This window comes from Aythya marila (genome assembly GCF_965140915.1).
Source record: "Aythya marila genome assembly, chromosome: 3".
Lineage (NCBI taxonomy): Eukaryota > Metazoa > Chordata > Aves > Anseriformes > Anatidae > Aythya > Aythya marila.
In genome coordinates, this window is record NC_139044.1 from 84543167 (window position 1) to 84558606 (window position 15440).

Genomic DNA, 15440 nt, shown 5'->3' on the forward strand with positions numbered 1-15440 from the left:
CTTATCTCACATTGTCTGCAGAGATGCAGCTGGAAGGTACTTTGCTATACACAGAAGCACGACGGAAGGAGATGTCACTATTGTGCATTACTCACTTGTAAGCATACAGGATGTAAGTCTAGAGGCTTCAATACATGTCCTGCTGTCCTGAGTTCTTAACATTATGTCATGCTGATTGTTATATAGAGAGAACTGAAATCAGTAAAACAACGGATAAGGCTAACTGCATTTTGAAACCTGCACTAAAAATTATGATCCTGGTACAACCAGAGGACGTCAGAGAAACAGTAGTTTGGTAATGTGTTGTGTGGTAACAGAAGCTGAGCTTGCGTAAGTCAGTTGTTGTCTCTGATGCCTGGTGTGAAACGAGATAACATCTGATTTCTAATGACAAAAAAAAAAAAATAATAACAGAACATAGTGTTGCACAAATGACCCTGCTTGGTGACTCAGTAGAGAAAGCAAAACTGAATAGGCCTGAGCACAATCTGTGTTGGGATCACTCTGCTTGATATAACTGGAGCAAGTTGGCCAGGCCACATTGAGGCAAAGAGGAGGCAGCAGTGGTGGCCAGAGGCCAACAGATCTGTTTTATGAAAGCCTAAAAAGCTTCAAAAATTGTTTCAAATCCAATGCAACGTGAAAATTTCAGAGATTCTCATGAAAAAGAATGAGATCCAAATGCTTGGTAGTTCAGATCGGGATTAATTTTGCTTTGACAGAGTATCTATTACCAAAAGCTCTTTGATGACAATTTCATATGGAAATAGATGTAAAATCAGTAAACCCTTTTTTCTGTAGCAAAGAAGATTTTGGTAATAATAAATAAAAATCCAGCCAGCTCCAAAGAGAAACATGTAATGTTGCTGGCAATGCTGCATCTGTTCTCTGGGCAACAAGATGTGAATTTGGGGGTGGAGGAGTGTCAGTCTCAGACTGATTTTTCATGCTCATAAAATCAATCCAAATGGAATTTTAATTTTAAAACTGCCCTATGTTTATGAAGAAGAAATGGGGTGCTGTGGTTTGTTTTTTGTCTGAAATCCCCATTTTTTTTGTACCTTTCAGAATGTATGCATTTACCTCCACCATACATCCAAACAAATGTTTGTTGAAAAGCTGAATAAGGTAACGTTCTTTTTATTTTTCATGCTGCAGTGAAACAGAAAGTGGAGCAGAAACTGGAGCAGATGGGGAAAGTGCAGGGAGTCTGCCTACACACTGCTCATGTTTTGTGTATGGATGCAGTCCTTAACGTGGGCCTGGAGATGGGAAGCCATAATCAGGACTGCTGGCCTCATGTGTTCAGGTACTCAGCAGCTTTCCCAAAAGAAACCGAATTTATACCATGTTGCCTGAAAGTACCAGAATGAGATTAAAGACTTTACATACTCTGGTAGTCTTCTGTATAACAAGTATCAGAGTGAATTAACTGTTATTATCTGTAAGAGAAAAGACACTTCTTTTCACCACTGCTTAGAGATGAAATCAATGCTTAGAAACTTCAAATCAATGTTTAGAAATTTCAGCATTACCAGAAAACTGTTGCAGACCCAGGAACTCAAAAGGCCTTTCAGGCTCCTCAGCTAAGCTGTTTGCTATTGAGAAGCATGGGAGGCCAAAGAAAGACAGAGAAGAGAAGACAAGTTACTATTGGACTATAAGTAACTATAAGTTACTTATTAGACTATAAGAAGACAAGTTACCTATGGTTGTATTGGGTCTGGCTGAGAGCTTCACTTACACTCTCCTTCTGGAGTACAGATCCAAGCATTTCTTCAGCAAGTCCTCTGATTTTAGGGACACAAGAGTTGATGTTCTGGGGTGTTTATCCATCTTTTCCTTCTCCTGCTTGTTCGCAGGGTGTGTGAGTACATCAGCACGCTGGAGCACACCCACTTCAGCGATGGTGCTTCCCAGCCCTCCCTTACCATCACCCAGTCACAGCAGGCACCTGGAGGCCTGCAACCAGACTCGGAGCTGGGGGAGTCCCCCCAGGAACTGACGCCTGAGCAAGAGACCACCCTCAGCAGCAATCCTGTTATTCAGCCGGTTTCCATCCAGGAGCTCATCAAGGAGAGCAGTAAGGGCAGAGCTTTCGACTTCCGTGGGGGCAGCCTGCTGTGTGGGACCAGTGCTGCCAAGGCTGTTCTCACACTCTCCACACAGGCTGATAGGTAAAAGCATGACTAGAGTCCATGTTCACAGGACAGGATGAAATAGACCTTTCTGTGGTGCAGTGGGGCCTGATTTTTATGTCTGCTGCAGCTACTTGTTTCAGTTGAGTTTCACAAGAGAGCTACGTGCGTGTCACTACCAGCAGTTCCTAAAATACCTGCCTTTCTGCACCTCTGCTGTACCTGCCCTGCTTTGTAGAAGCACTGGGCTGAGTATGTCCGTGCATATACAAGAGTGAATATGCCATGTAAATCACATGCATCCTGGGAGTAGAAGATTTATTGCTGGCATGTACATTCATCTATTGTCTTTGCTCCTTAGAGCAGACAAAAATGTAGTTGTCAAGACCAATGTCAGTTAGGAATGTCAAGACAACGTGGACAGCTTGTCAGCCTGCCCCAAGGTGCTGCAGGAGGGAAAGCTGCCATGCATGGTCACAGACTGGCTAGGTTAAATGTCCCTACAGCACAGTCTGCAGACTGATGTGTCACAGACTTTTTTCTTGCTATTTCTGCCATTTATTTGTCAGCCAAGGATACAGTCGAAAACTTCCTGGTTTTGCTTGCTTCTAATATCCTTTTGTGTCAGCTATCTAGCTGTTTGATTCTGTGCATGGACGGTACCTTTTATTCACTAAGCTCACGATTCCAGCCTCGTTCCAAGGATTAAATAACAGCAGTACTGTAATTTTAGGACACAGGTTTGTTCCTTCAGTGCAGACATCATTAGGACTCAATGCCTAGTTTCCCAGGACAATAGAAATTTCTTCATGAAAAGCAGCAGCAGGAAATTGTACTTCTGGCTGTACCATGTGAATTTGTTTGTGATCTCTGTGGAAACCTACCTCCTATCTAAGCAAAATTTCACTGCTTTAAAGGGTACATATTTTAACTCTTAAATCGTAAATGCTCATTGCAGCTGAAAATAACAACTGTTTATATTCCTAAATAGCAATTCAGATACAGCCACTTTAAGTTTAAGACTTAAATTAATTTGTTTTCATGTAAGGGTTTTTTCAGATGGAACAAACTGCGGCAACTCTAAATTCACTGAAGCTATGATGATGTTAACTGTGAGGACTGAGCATATTCTCAATTTTCTGAATCACTGTTCGCAAACTGCTTATGGCAGATAAAGTAATGGGGAACTGGTGATTCTTTGAAAAAGTGACTTTTTGTCTTAGTGCTGCAGTTGGATATTGGAAAGGTTCTGGTTGGTCCTACGGCACTCTGCTTCCCACTCTCCAATTAATATTTCGGTATCAAAGTCTTTCTGTAGCACAATATAAATAAAGAAACCCCTTATAAACCAATGTTTTGCCAGAGGCAACACACTGAAGCTATTGACACATAAGGGTTTTCCTCTTACACACACATTTAAGTCTCTGTATCATGAATTTTTCAATTGGTTTCTGTTCTTTTTGTCACAGGCTCTTTGAAGATGCTGTTGACAAGTTAAACTTGATGGCACTGGCAGGCTTTCTTTACCAGCTCAAGAAGGCTTCTCAGGCCCAGCTTTTCCATTCAGTCACAGATACAGTTGATTACTCTCTAGCAATGCCAGGTAAATTGCCTAAAGATCCCTTTCAGTGTTCTGTGTTTCTTGTACAACTGTACTGCTTGCAGGATTTGCTTTGTATTACTACAGTTTTGATTTTTCCAAGTGACATTTCAAGGTATAAATAAAACAGTGTTTAGTAAGATTTCTCTGTAGGAATCTCTAGAAGAGGTTGAGAATTTTTTTTTGGACAGAGACTACATCCACACTTGACATTCATTTGGTTATTGGACTTTGTGGCATTAATTATTCACCAATATTTAATCACAGCTCCATTTTCGAACCAGATCTGGTAAGGAAACTCAGGGTGAATGTAGAGCTAAGATAGTGGATTTAGCTTAAATATTTGACACTCGGGATAACCTCAGATGTCTTCATAAAATAAGTGATAGCAAACAAAGCACACAACTGAAGGATGTGAAAAATTGTCTTGCTTGCTCTTCCCCAGAAAAGTGGAGCATATACCTTACAGTACAAAGCCTGTAAAATGTTGTCAGTTCTGTGGCAGACATGGATTTTATCTTGTGTATGTCTCCACTTCAATTGTTTTTCCCTCTCCCTGAGGTACTATCTGTCATTATCTCAATATGAAACATAATTTTTCATTTTTTATTGTCTTGTCTCCAGGCCTCAACGCTGATCACTTTCTTTAATAAATAGTGACTGTGTATGTCACTTTAATAAATAGTGACTTATATGTAGCAGTAAATCAACAGTAGTTAGTAATAATGCTATTAAAATAAGACAGAGCAATTAATTGCACATACATCTTTTTATTAAAAGTGTTGTGCCCATATTTTAATGAGACATTGAAGTGTGTTTCCAAATGTTGTAAGAGGAAAGGAAAATGAATCCTTTTCAATAGAAAATAAAGTGTATTAGTGGCTCACAAGCAGATGATCGTTTTCTCAAATTCTCTGCTTCACATCCTTTGCTTGGCGAGAAATACAAAAGACAAGCCAAAGCTAAATAATCTGCAGTCTGTGTTCTTTCCTGTAGATGTCACTAAAGGTTTTTGCAACTACTGTTTTGGTTCTCTGTATCAATTGTTTAACTCCTTGCTTAATTTGTCTGCACTTACCTGTACTGGACATCATAACAGAATTATAATGCATTAGCTTCCCACTTATTTATGTCTTAAAAGTGCTCCCCAAAAAATTCATCACTTAAATAAAAATGAAGTGATTTTAGTACATTGTTCTTAAAGCTTGGGTCGGTCCATATCTTGTTCTTTTACCTACACAGGGATAACTAGGATTTCTTTCTAGCTGAGTTGTATTAATTTCTAACCAGATTTAAATTCCTCTTTAGACATCCAGAGATAGAGGAACAGCTGTTTGTTAGCTTCCATTTATTTGCTTTTACTTCCTTGTAGGTGAAGTAAAATCTACCCAGGACAGGAGAAGCGCACTTCACTTGTTTCGCCTTGGTGATGCCATGCTCAGAATCGTAAGGAGTAAATCCCGCCCATTGCTCCACCTCATGCGCTGCTGGAGCCTGGTGGCACCTCACCTGGTGGAGGTAGGAGTGGGGGAGAAAATGGGAATGGGTGCAAGAGATGGCAGAGCTGAAACAGATGGAGAAGGCTCGATAGCTCTTAAAATGTATATTAACCTTCAACATTATGTCCAATTTTGTCTCAGTCCTGTTGCAGTATTGTATATACTGTGTCATCTTGTCATACTGCCACGAGGATTGTACTTCTAAATAACTAACTGAAATGGCTAGGTCTAGGGACAGCACATTGGATTTTTGTTATGTGATACTTCTTGTTTGTCTGTGGTGAAAAACTGAAACCACCCGAAGAGGTTACAAGCAAGTTCTCCATCTATTTTCTGAGTCAAGGCTTGCATCGTTACAAGTCTGTCTATAAAAGGATGCATAAAAAGCCCATATAAAGACAGCACAACTGAGAAGATTGTTAAATTTTTTTTCCTCTTATTCTTTGTGTACTCTGGTCAGTGGCATGCCAGTAGCAGCCACATAATCCGTTTCCTCAACCAAACTTTCTGTCTTATTTGGTGAAATGCTGGTGCATTGACTTCTCAGAGCTTTTTGATTTATATCATTGATATTAATAAATGTGCAGTACTTGTTTGCTGTTAGTGAGGCACCTGGTATCATGTGCCTAGGTGTGTTGAAAGATTAAGATGAGCAAGCAATTCAGTAAATTGCCATAGCGCTTAATTTCATTGACTCAAGAAAATGTGTGGAGCATCTTACAACAGAGTTCAGACGTTGGGGAATCTCAGTGGAATACCTCTAAGTGAAGTAGAAATTACAGATAGTAATTTCGTTGTACGCTTTAACAGCCCTTTATCCTGAAAATGTAAGTCTCACTTGTCTTTGGATGCCAGCTTGAGACCATTTTAAATACTCTCCATGTTTTCAGCACTTTTAAGCCTTTCAATATCCCAAACCAGTTTATACTCCTCAAATCATTTCCATGTTTTTCAAAGGCAGAGGTGGTCAATCTTTGTGGCTGACTTCAGTGAAGATGAGGGCATTACTGGGCAGGAGCAACATCGGGGAAAGGAATTCAGTATAACCTGCATGGTGGGTCAAAATAGAGCAACTTTATGTCCAGATTCACTGGTACTTATTTTTTTCACAGCCCTTCCAAAGTGAGCAGGTTCTCTTCACTTTCAGTTTTCATAAGTAGCCAAATAAAAAGTGGCATTGATCATGCATATTTCAATTACGGTGTGTATATGCAGAAACTACTTTTATGAAGGGAAAAAATGGTCACATAGTAGAAACAAAAGACAGCACTTAACATGAGATCTGTTCTGTGGGTTTTATTGTTTATTTTTAGCCTCTGTGCTTCTTGAATTTTCATCAAACCTTCAGGCATCTGTAGGATCCCAGGCAGCTCAGATTCTCAGTCATCTGTTTCCATAGCAGTCCTTTTTCATTGCAGTGGGGTCCCCAGTCACATTAATGGTGAAGCTATCTTCAGGGTTCAGCAACATGAAATGCTTGCCTCCCTTAAAATTGTCTTACTAAAAGCAATTTTTTTGTTTGAGCGAAGTCTTACACTCATGTTCTCCCTGCAGGCTGCCTGTCATAAGGAGAGACACGTGTCTCGGAAGGCTGTCTCCTTCATCCACGACATCCTCACTGAAGTGCTGATAGACTGGAGTGAACCTTCTCATTTTCACTTTAACGAGTCGCTTTTCCGCCCCTTTGAGCGTATCATGCAGCTAGAGCTGTGTGACGAGGATGTTCAGGACCAGGCAAGTCAGCCCTGATTAGTGTATCTGTATCTAACCCACCGTGCCCATAAGAAGAATGGTCTCCATAGCGCACTTGGTCTGTGGGTTCCTTTCCCAAATTCCTTTTAAATGGTGTCCCCAAATTATCTTAAAGGAATCAGAAGGACTCTGCCGACCTGTGGTAGAGTACAGGTATCTTTCTGTACGGGAAAAGAGCACTGACATGTTACTCTAGTTCTGCGTAACCTACTGTTTGTGGTTTTTTTGTTTGTTTGTTTGTTTTGTTTTATTTTTCTGCAAAGCAGTTGCTGAGTGGTGTCTATGAGGCCCTGTTCTTCATTTTGGTCTTCCCTCAGAAACAGACCCAAAGGCGATATTCACACCTACCACAGTATTTCTTTTCCTGAGATTCTTGCATAACAGATATTAATTAGAACAGTGCCTTCAAAGAATGGTTACGCAGAATCGCAGAAGCACTGTGTTTTCAGAACTCTACACCTGGTCACTTACCTGTTTTTTTGTTAGACCAGTTCTTCAGTAGAAGTACACCTGCTTTTAAAGTGATTAAATACATTTTTCTATTATATACCTAAGATAATAGCCTAGATTTTCAAATCTAGATAAAACAGAGTGAATTCAAGATGGGTTTAAAGCTATCCTTATTCCTTCTGCGGGTCCAGCTATGTATCAGTTCCGTTTTTTGGTTTTATTCTTTCAACCTTTCCTACTCTGTCTGCAGGTGGTCACCTCCATAGGTGAGTTGGTGGAAATGTGTTCTACCCAGATCCAGTCAGGATGGAGACCTCTGTTCAGTGCCCTGGAAACAGTTCACAGCGGCAATAAGTCAGAGGTTAAAGAATACCTTGTAGGAGAATACTCTATGGGTAAGGACTTACTGCACTGACTGTGCATTTTATTTGTATGTGCTTTTATTTCACTACTTTATTCCTTGGGGACATAGTAAATAACTCGGTATGTTTTAAATGCCCCACCTGAACAGATGTTCTGAAACAGTACAGCTCACAATGTAGCGGTGGTGCTGTAATACTCTAAGACAGTAGTGAAGTATCTGGTTTATTAGTTGGGCTGGGAGGGAAAGCAGAGGTAATGTTGTTTTTATCTCTTAGATTCTGGCAGATGAGTAGAATGAGAAAAACATGCTTCAAGCCTGTTAGAACATTTTTGAGCAAAACGGTAGTGCAGGAGTACCAAGCATGGCTGGGCCCTCATCACTGCAGGGCTTGGGCAGGGAAGCATAGTGCATATAGCCACCATTTCTTATGTGGACGGTTTTTCTTACTATGACATGGTGCTCGTACACATCAAGGTCAGTTAGTGTGATAGTCCAGGCAGGTGCTTGTCCAAGCACTTAACCACAGGGATTCACATTACTAGTATAGAAGTATACAGCGAACTCTAGTAGTAGTGACTGATATGATTTGTCTCCTAAATTTTGTCTTTCAGATCGGTTACGATCAATGGCAAAATGCAAGTGTACATAGCTTCTGAAGATTGATAAACTACTTAGGAAAAACAAGGGTATTTTGTATCAGAATAGTCAGAATAGTTTTCCCTGAGGGTGCTGTCATCTTGACAGTTATATTGAGGACTGAACCACAAACCTCCACTAAACAGAACTGTTAGCTACTCACCTGAGTTCAAGAGCTTAAACCTTTCCTTGCTATTTGTGCAGTGGTAAGCTGCAGTGATAAAACAAGGCAGTCTGTATTACTTTCTGTATAGGGTTACACAAATTGCCTCAGGAGCAAGAGAAGAAAGCATATTAGGTTTTACTTCTAGAGCATTTCTGTCTCTGCCCAGAATAGAAGATATTCTACAGATTCAATTAAATTGTTGAGAAACTGTGGGAACATCACCTTTATGGGGGATGGGGGTAAGGTCTCATCTTGTTATTTCCACAGGGAAACGCCAGGCCCCGGTGTTTGATGTCTTTGAAGCATTTCTAAACACAGACAGCATCCAGGTCTTTGCTAATGCCGCCACCAGTTATATTATGTGCCTTATGAAGTTTGTGAAAGGACTGGGTAAATATTCTTACTTTCCTTTTATTCTGTTAAGCCATAGTACGTCAGATTCTGCAGAAGCTGAGAATCTTATTACATAATGCAGAGTGTGGTAGGGAGGAGAGAGGCAGTGAAGAAGTTGAGTCCAGAATGCTGCCTTGATCATTAGAATTTGACACTTTTCACTGAACTGTGGCATTGACTTTTTTTTTCCTTCTGTGAAATGCAAAACTTCTAATGAGCAGTCAACTGGAACTTTGTTTCTCTTCTTCTGTCCCTCCCAATGCTGCCTTTGCCATCCTCAGGGGAAGTAGATTGTAAGGAGATGGGTGACTGTGTGCCAGGATCAGCATCTACAGACTTGTGCCTTCCCGCGCTTGATTACCTCAGGAGATGTTCTCAGGTATGCTGAATAATGTTATACAGGAAACAGTCCTTACCTCCAGGCTTTGCATCAGTATCAAAAATCAGATAATTTGCATGAACACCACAGAATTTGTTATAAATCCAGCAGTAATAGGGTGCACTGCCAGATAGAGTGGCAATCTGAACAAGTGTCGTGCATTCTAGGCCAGCTAAACAGTGGGAAAACAGAGGAGGTAACAGCACTCAGAAACAAGGAGCACCTGGGAAAATGTGAACATTTAAAACCCAGTAGCAACACATCCAAAGCTACATTAATTCTTGTTTAAACAGTTACTGTAAACAGAATTTGAAATAAAGGAGAAAAAGTCAATTAAAGTTCTCAGATCTTAAGAAGAGTGACAAGTTATACCCTCCTAGAACACAGCAGCAGCTTATCTGTACCATGAAAATACATCTGAAGCTCTGGGCAAATCTCTAACAATTAGAAAATTGGCATCTTCCCTGTATTCTCCATGCAGGTAGCACAGATTACTGTCCAGGGTTATTAGGATGTTTTTGTGTGATTTTTATGGTGTTGTTTGTATTTCTGTAGTACTTGCAGGTCTTTGTGTTGGACCCAGGGCATCTTTTTTCTAGGTATAATAAACACTTAGCAAAGGACATTGCAATAGCTGAAATGACTTACTATCTAAATTCAGTGATAACAGGTGTATTCAGTACACTGACTGGCAGAAAAAGAAAGAATAAGGCAGCTCAGTCTAATAAACACTCGCCTCAAAAAAAAATACTGAATATAGTGTGTATATCTAATGTATGTTCTACCTATACGTTATGTGCATCACATCACATCCTTACAAACCCCAGTCCACTGCGAGGCAGAAACATTTTCTCCATTTTAAAATAAAGCATTTATGGCATTTTTGTCTTGCTATACATTTTAACTATCCAGTAGAAGAAAAAATGGATTGATTAAAAAGAAAGCCTGTTTGTATATTGCAGAAAAATGGTTTACTTTAGAAAGTCCCATGAAATAAAACTCTGGTAAGCATCCCAGCTTACCAAACTTGTAAGTATTAACTTCCTCTATTACCGTAATTCTGCAAATTTTATATTTGCTGTGTAATGGAAGCTCTGCAGTAGACCAGTACAGGTGCTTTTATCAGTATTTATGTAGCCCTTCGGAGCTCCAAAGTACTCTGTGTACAGTTAATGGAGCTTCCCAGGACATAGGTGCAATCGGTAAGTAGTAGTGTTTGTCTTCCACAAATGAGGGAGGAGCACACTCCCTTCCCCAAAATATGTTCTTTAAATTAATTTTCTCCTTCTCTTCCCCCCCGCACCCCAACCCCTTTCTTGTCAATAGTCAGAAGGTCACTGAGTTCACGCTGTGTTTTAAATTTACACTGTTGCTGGGTGATCAGAGCAGATGTTGGTACTATGCTGCTTTCATAAATTTAATTTTATTTCATTTCATTTTCATTTCATCTTATTTTATTATCTGTGCAGTATGTGACAGCCTTTGCACACCTTCCTGTATATATTTTTCTCTCTAATGTATTTTTTCTCTCTCTTTTTTTTTTTTTTTCTCCAGTTGTTAGCCAAAATCTATAAAATGCCCCTGAAACCTATCTTCCTCAGTGGCCGGCTTGTTAATTTGCCCCGACGAGTGCAGGAACAATCAGCCAGCAGTGAGGATGGTATTGAGTGCATCCTTTCTGACTTTGATGACGACACTGGTAAGTGCACTGAAAGCAGTAAATGAGGAATGAATCGATTGCTTCCTCCACACGTCACCATAAATTTTGCCAGCTGCCAAAAGCAAAAAGGGAAGGGAAAAGCTTTTCATAGCTTGCCTCTGTTGTCTACACACACACACAAACCCACACACACACAGCTTGGAACTTGTCAACACCCTTATGTTAAAAGACACAGCTCATATATGAGAAAAATACAGCCTGTCTCTTGGGACAAGGTAATAACACTGTAATTAATTTAATAATATTTTAATTGTCCTGACATTCATAAGACAAACTATATATATTCCCAAGAGCTAACATAAGAATACCTTCTGGACCACAATTTCATTAAAGGAGTGAAACCTTTTAAGGTTGGTATTGGCAGTCCTGCCTTTAAAAAAAAAAAAAAAATCAGTGTTGAGTTAAAGTTTGGAAAGATAAAAAATACTTGCTTAAATATGTTCCCAAACTTATGTCCTGTGGTCTATTGAACCATAAGATGTATTTCTAAAATCTATAAAGAGCACTATGACCTCCAGAAAAAAACAAGCAGCATTTCACCTCCTGATTATCAGTGTTGCTCATGTGAGTTGTGGATTAACCAGGTGAACCTCAGAACAAGATGTGTGTGGAGCCAAGCAGTAGAGGAATGCAGACTTTGTGCTTCTGGACCTGTGATGGCCCTTTGAAGCAGTACAGTCACTTTTGAACCTCTGAATTACAGAGCTGTTCAGATCCAAATACCTCTGTGAAAAATCAGCTCCAACCATTTAGAAAACTTGGCTGATTCCAATGCCTTTAATTTAGGTGCCTCAGCAGCCGTTCTTGGTACCTCCTTTTATTTAGGCTCTTTCATCACATGGATTATGCTGTTCTACTGCTGCCCTTGATAAAGGAGAGAAAACCTTTTTTTTTGCTCTCTGAAAAAGCAAACCACAAGTCCTCATTTAAAAAAAAAAAAAAAAAAAAGAAAGAAAGAAAGAAAAAAACACTTGGACTTTCTTTTTTTCTATGTTTTTTGAGTTTTATTTGTCTCTGGAAATTTTAGGATGTTTACCTGGGATGTGGGAGACCCAAAGCACTGAATTCTCTGCTTTGAGTCAGGCTTGGAACTTAATCTAGGGTTTCCCCACCTCAGGTGAGCACTACTCACCTACTGTTATGAAGTGGCTCTGCCTGTCACTGTGTTGCTTGCTGTGATTAGAAATGCCACCCTGCAGCAGGGAAGCCTTCTGATCTGGTTCTTATCAAAACTAACCACTGAAACTTTCACCCAATTTTTATTTAGGTGGTAATGGTATTAAAAGAACACTAGGAAAATTGACTTTAGAAAGACAAAAGACCATGCTTCATCTGGTACTCAAGTCCCAAAAGTCAGTACCAAGAAGGAACAAAACATTTTAGCCTACTTTGCTTCACGGCAGTGCAGTGTGTTTTCATGCTGTCTTGGATTCCATGACAAACTCCTCGAGTTTATTTCTAAACAAGGATATTTCTCAGTTCTTCCAGATTTGAAGACAGCCAGACTTAGCGCTGAGTGAGTTGTGCTGTTTCCTTGTTTAGAAAGATCATTAAATAAATCTGTATGGTTCTGGACAATGTCACCACACATACTGAATGTACCCCGAGGAAGTGGTGTAAATAAATGACCGATCAATGCAGTAACTGAGGAAGGATCCCACTCTGTTTTCCTTGGTTCTCAGGAAGACTTTTGCAGTCAGCACATTCGGTGCATCTTAACGATCCTTCACAGACTTTTTTATTGCTTGTGTAACATAATTAACCAGCAAGCATCACGCAGACACAAACTAACTGCATCAGCATGGCTACAGGTGGCAGAGAAGATGGGCCTGTTAGCAAAGCAAAGTAAAATCAATTTTAACCTAATAAATCCATAGCTTTTAAGGAGACTTACCGCAAGAGTAACACAATACATTACAGGAGCGGTGAGTAACTGTGCAAGATCCTTCTAAACATTGATATAATGTAGGAAATGAGCAAGTACTTAAGTGATTGGTGAAAAATTAAAGGGCAGCAGTTCCTAATCATTCTCAAATTCATATTGAAAAATAGTTGCATCCTATAATGTTTTAAGGGTTTGCTAATGTACAAAATCTCAGTACTGCTTGCATCCTGATTGCTTTTCGAGCAGTTTTCTGCTGTATTCATATTTAATACTCGGTGACCTAAAGATGACATGTGAGGCAGCCCGATGATACTTCATGAGGCATTATTACTCTTCAGTTCTGGGTACGAAATCAAGTCAGTTAAATTACAGATGGTCACATTAGGACCCTTATCTAAAAGCATAGCCAAAACAGGTACAAACCATTCCAGGCAGCATTTACTCTTTATAAGATCCTTTAGTGAGTTCTGTGCTTCATGTATAATTATGCATGTACTGCTTGCAGGATTTGCTTCATATTCTTACAGTTTTGATTTTTCCCAAGTGAAATTTCAAGATGTAAATAAAACACAGTATTTACTCTAATAAGATCTTTCTGTAGGGGTGATTCAAAGTCTTTGGAAAAGGTTGAGAATTTTTTTTTTGGACAGCAAAAAAAAAAAAAAAAAACTGCTGTGAAACACTTCAGAGGACATTCATTTGGTTATTGGACTTCACATTTTGTATGTTCTGTAAGGAAAAAGCTAAAAGATACAAATTTCACCGACTGACTTGGCTGATGCCAATACTAGACTTTAAAATACATTATGGAGGGTGTAAAAAAAAAACATCTGGACCAGTGGGAGCAGCAGATTAATAAAAAACACCACAACAAGGTGTGTGTGGAGCAGGATGGAAGGGACAACACAGGAAACCTAATAAAAAAGGAAAGAAAAGGGGACCATCATTTCAAAAAGTGATACTGCCCACCACCATTATACAGCAGCAGTGATTGAGTAAGAACCCATGATCTTTAAGTTAATTAATTTCTTAGTCTCCATCACTTTCTGAGGGCAAGTTCCACCTGTGGTCAATGCACTCCCTCACTCATACTGATTTTTAATTTTTGCTTCCTTGCTTGTAGGTCTTATCAATGTCTGGATTATTCTACTGGAAGAATTAACAACTGCCATATCCAACTGTCCCCGCCAGCACCAACCTCCGACTCTGGATCTGCTCTTTGAATTGCTGAGGGACATTGCCAAGACTCCTGGTAATTAAAGGTCTTGATAAACTGTGAGCTACTAGAGCCCTGACCTGACACTCTTAGAATCCTAAACAACCTCTGTAAACCGCATTCCTCATGCTAGAGCTGTACAGAGATGTTCTCAAATACAAAGGGCTTTTCTCAAAACATGATTTGTGGTTCCAGTTAGCCTATTGTTTTATGGTGACAAAAGGCACCTTGTAGCAGTTGCAGTTCCACATGCACAATTAAAGAGGTGCAGTACTCTATCAATGTTCTAGCCATGGAAGAAGTTTTCTTGGTGTCCAGGAAATTGATAAAGTTACACAGTCCCGTAGACATGCTGGGCAGCACTGGAGACACACAGCTGGGTAAACGTTCATATACTACCATGTTATTAAATCCAAAACTGCTCCCCCTCTCATCCTATAAAAAAAAAAAAAAAAGTTTCAGAACTTCCTTTCTTTGGCATCACCCCTGGCCTCAACCTTGGAACAACCTTGTAAACGTAGGCTGTGTAAGCAAAAATATACAATCATCATTGTGTTTATTTTAAGGCCCAGGATTTGGCATTTATGCAGTTGTACATCTTCTTCTTCCCACGATGTCCCTTTGGCTCCATCGCAGCCATGGTGACCATTCTTACTGGGATGTGGCATCCGCTAATTTCAAGCATGCCATTGGCCTTTCCTGTGAACTTGTAGTGGAGCACATCCAAAATTTCATCCACTCAGGTATGTCATTACGCCATCACCTCTACTGACAGTCATTGGTGGCATGTTAATTAACAGCTTCTTGGAAGGGTGATTTCATTGGTTTTTGGTCACTCAAGCATAAAATAAGAGGAGGAGGGTTGAGAATTTGTTGCTTTCCTTTTTAATAGTGTTTAAAGGGGTTGTAATTATGGAAAAATGTAACTTGTAAGGGAACTATGGAGGTTATTTGTATTACTTAGTCCATCCTCCTACTCATAGCAGGGCTATCTTCAAAATTAAATCATCACAGTCTGTATTATGCTTTCCAAAAGAGGATAGCAAGACTTTGATCTTAAAGAACTAATATTCCAGAAACAGGAGCTAACATAATTTCTCTAGTACCACTTAAATCCAGATATTTTGTATTGTTAACATCAAAAGGACTGTTCTTATTTCAGTTTGATGCGATGCATGTTTCAAATTGAACTCTACAGCTATCGGCATAAAAATAATTGTTTCTGCAATGTCTCTGAATGGC

At 39.6% G+C, this 15440-nt stretch overlaps 1 protein-coding gene across 6 annotated transcripts in view; it reads left to right on the forward strand.

Moving 5' to 3' along the window:
- ARFGEF3 (ARFGEF family member 3) overlaps positions 1 to 15440 on the forward strand; it is an 88558-nt gene that overhangs the window by 57138 nt on the left and 15980 nt on the right. For all 6 annotated transcript variants that reach the window (XM_082758376.1, XM_082758372.1, XM_082758373.1 and 3 more), the window contains 11 exons: positions 1159 to 1309; positions 1863 to 2177; positions 3608 to 3741; positions 5111 to 5256; positions 6792 to 6971; positions 7690 to 7834; positions 8873 to 8995; positions 9280 to 9377; positions 10932 to 11076; positions 14106 to 14234; positions 14765 to 14941. In XM_082758376.1, the coding sequence (XP_082614502.1) occupies positions 1159 to 1309; positions 1863 to 2177; positions 3608 to 3741; positions 5111 to 5256; positions 6792 to 6971; positions 7690 to 7834; positions 8873 to 8995; positions 9280 to 9377; positions 10932 to 11076; positions 14106 to 14234; positions 14765 to 14941 (1743 nt within the window). The remainder of the gene's footprint in view (positions 1 to 1158; positions 1310 to 1862; positions 2178 to 3607; positions 3742 to 5110; positions 5257 to 6791; positions 6972 to 7689; positions 7835 to 8872; positions 8996 to 9279; positions 9378 to 10931; positions 11077 to 14105; positions 14235 to 14764; positions 14942 to 15440) is intronic.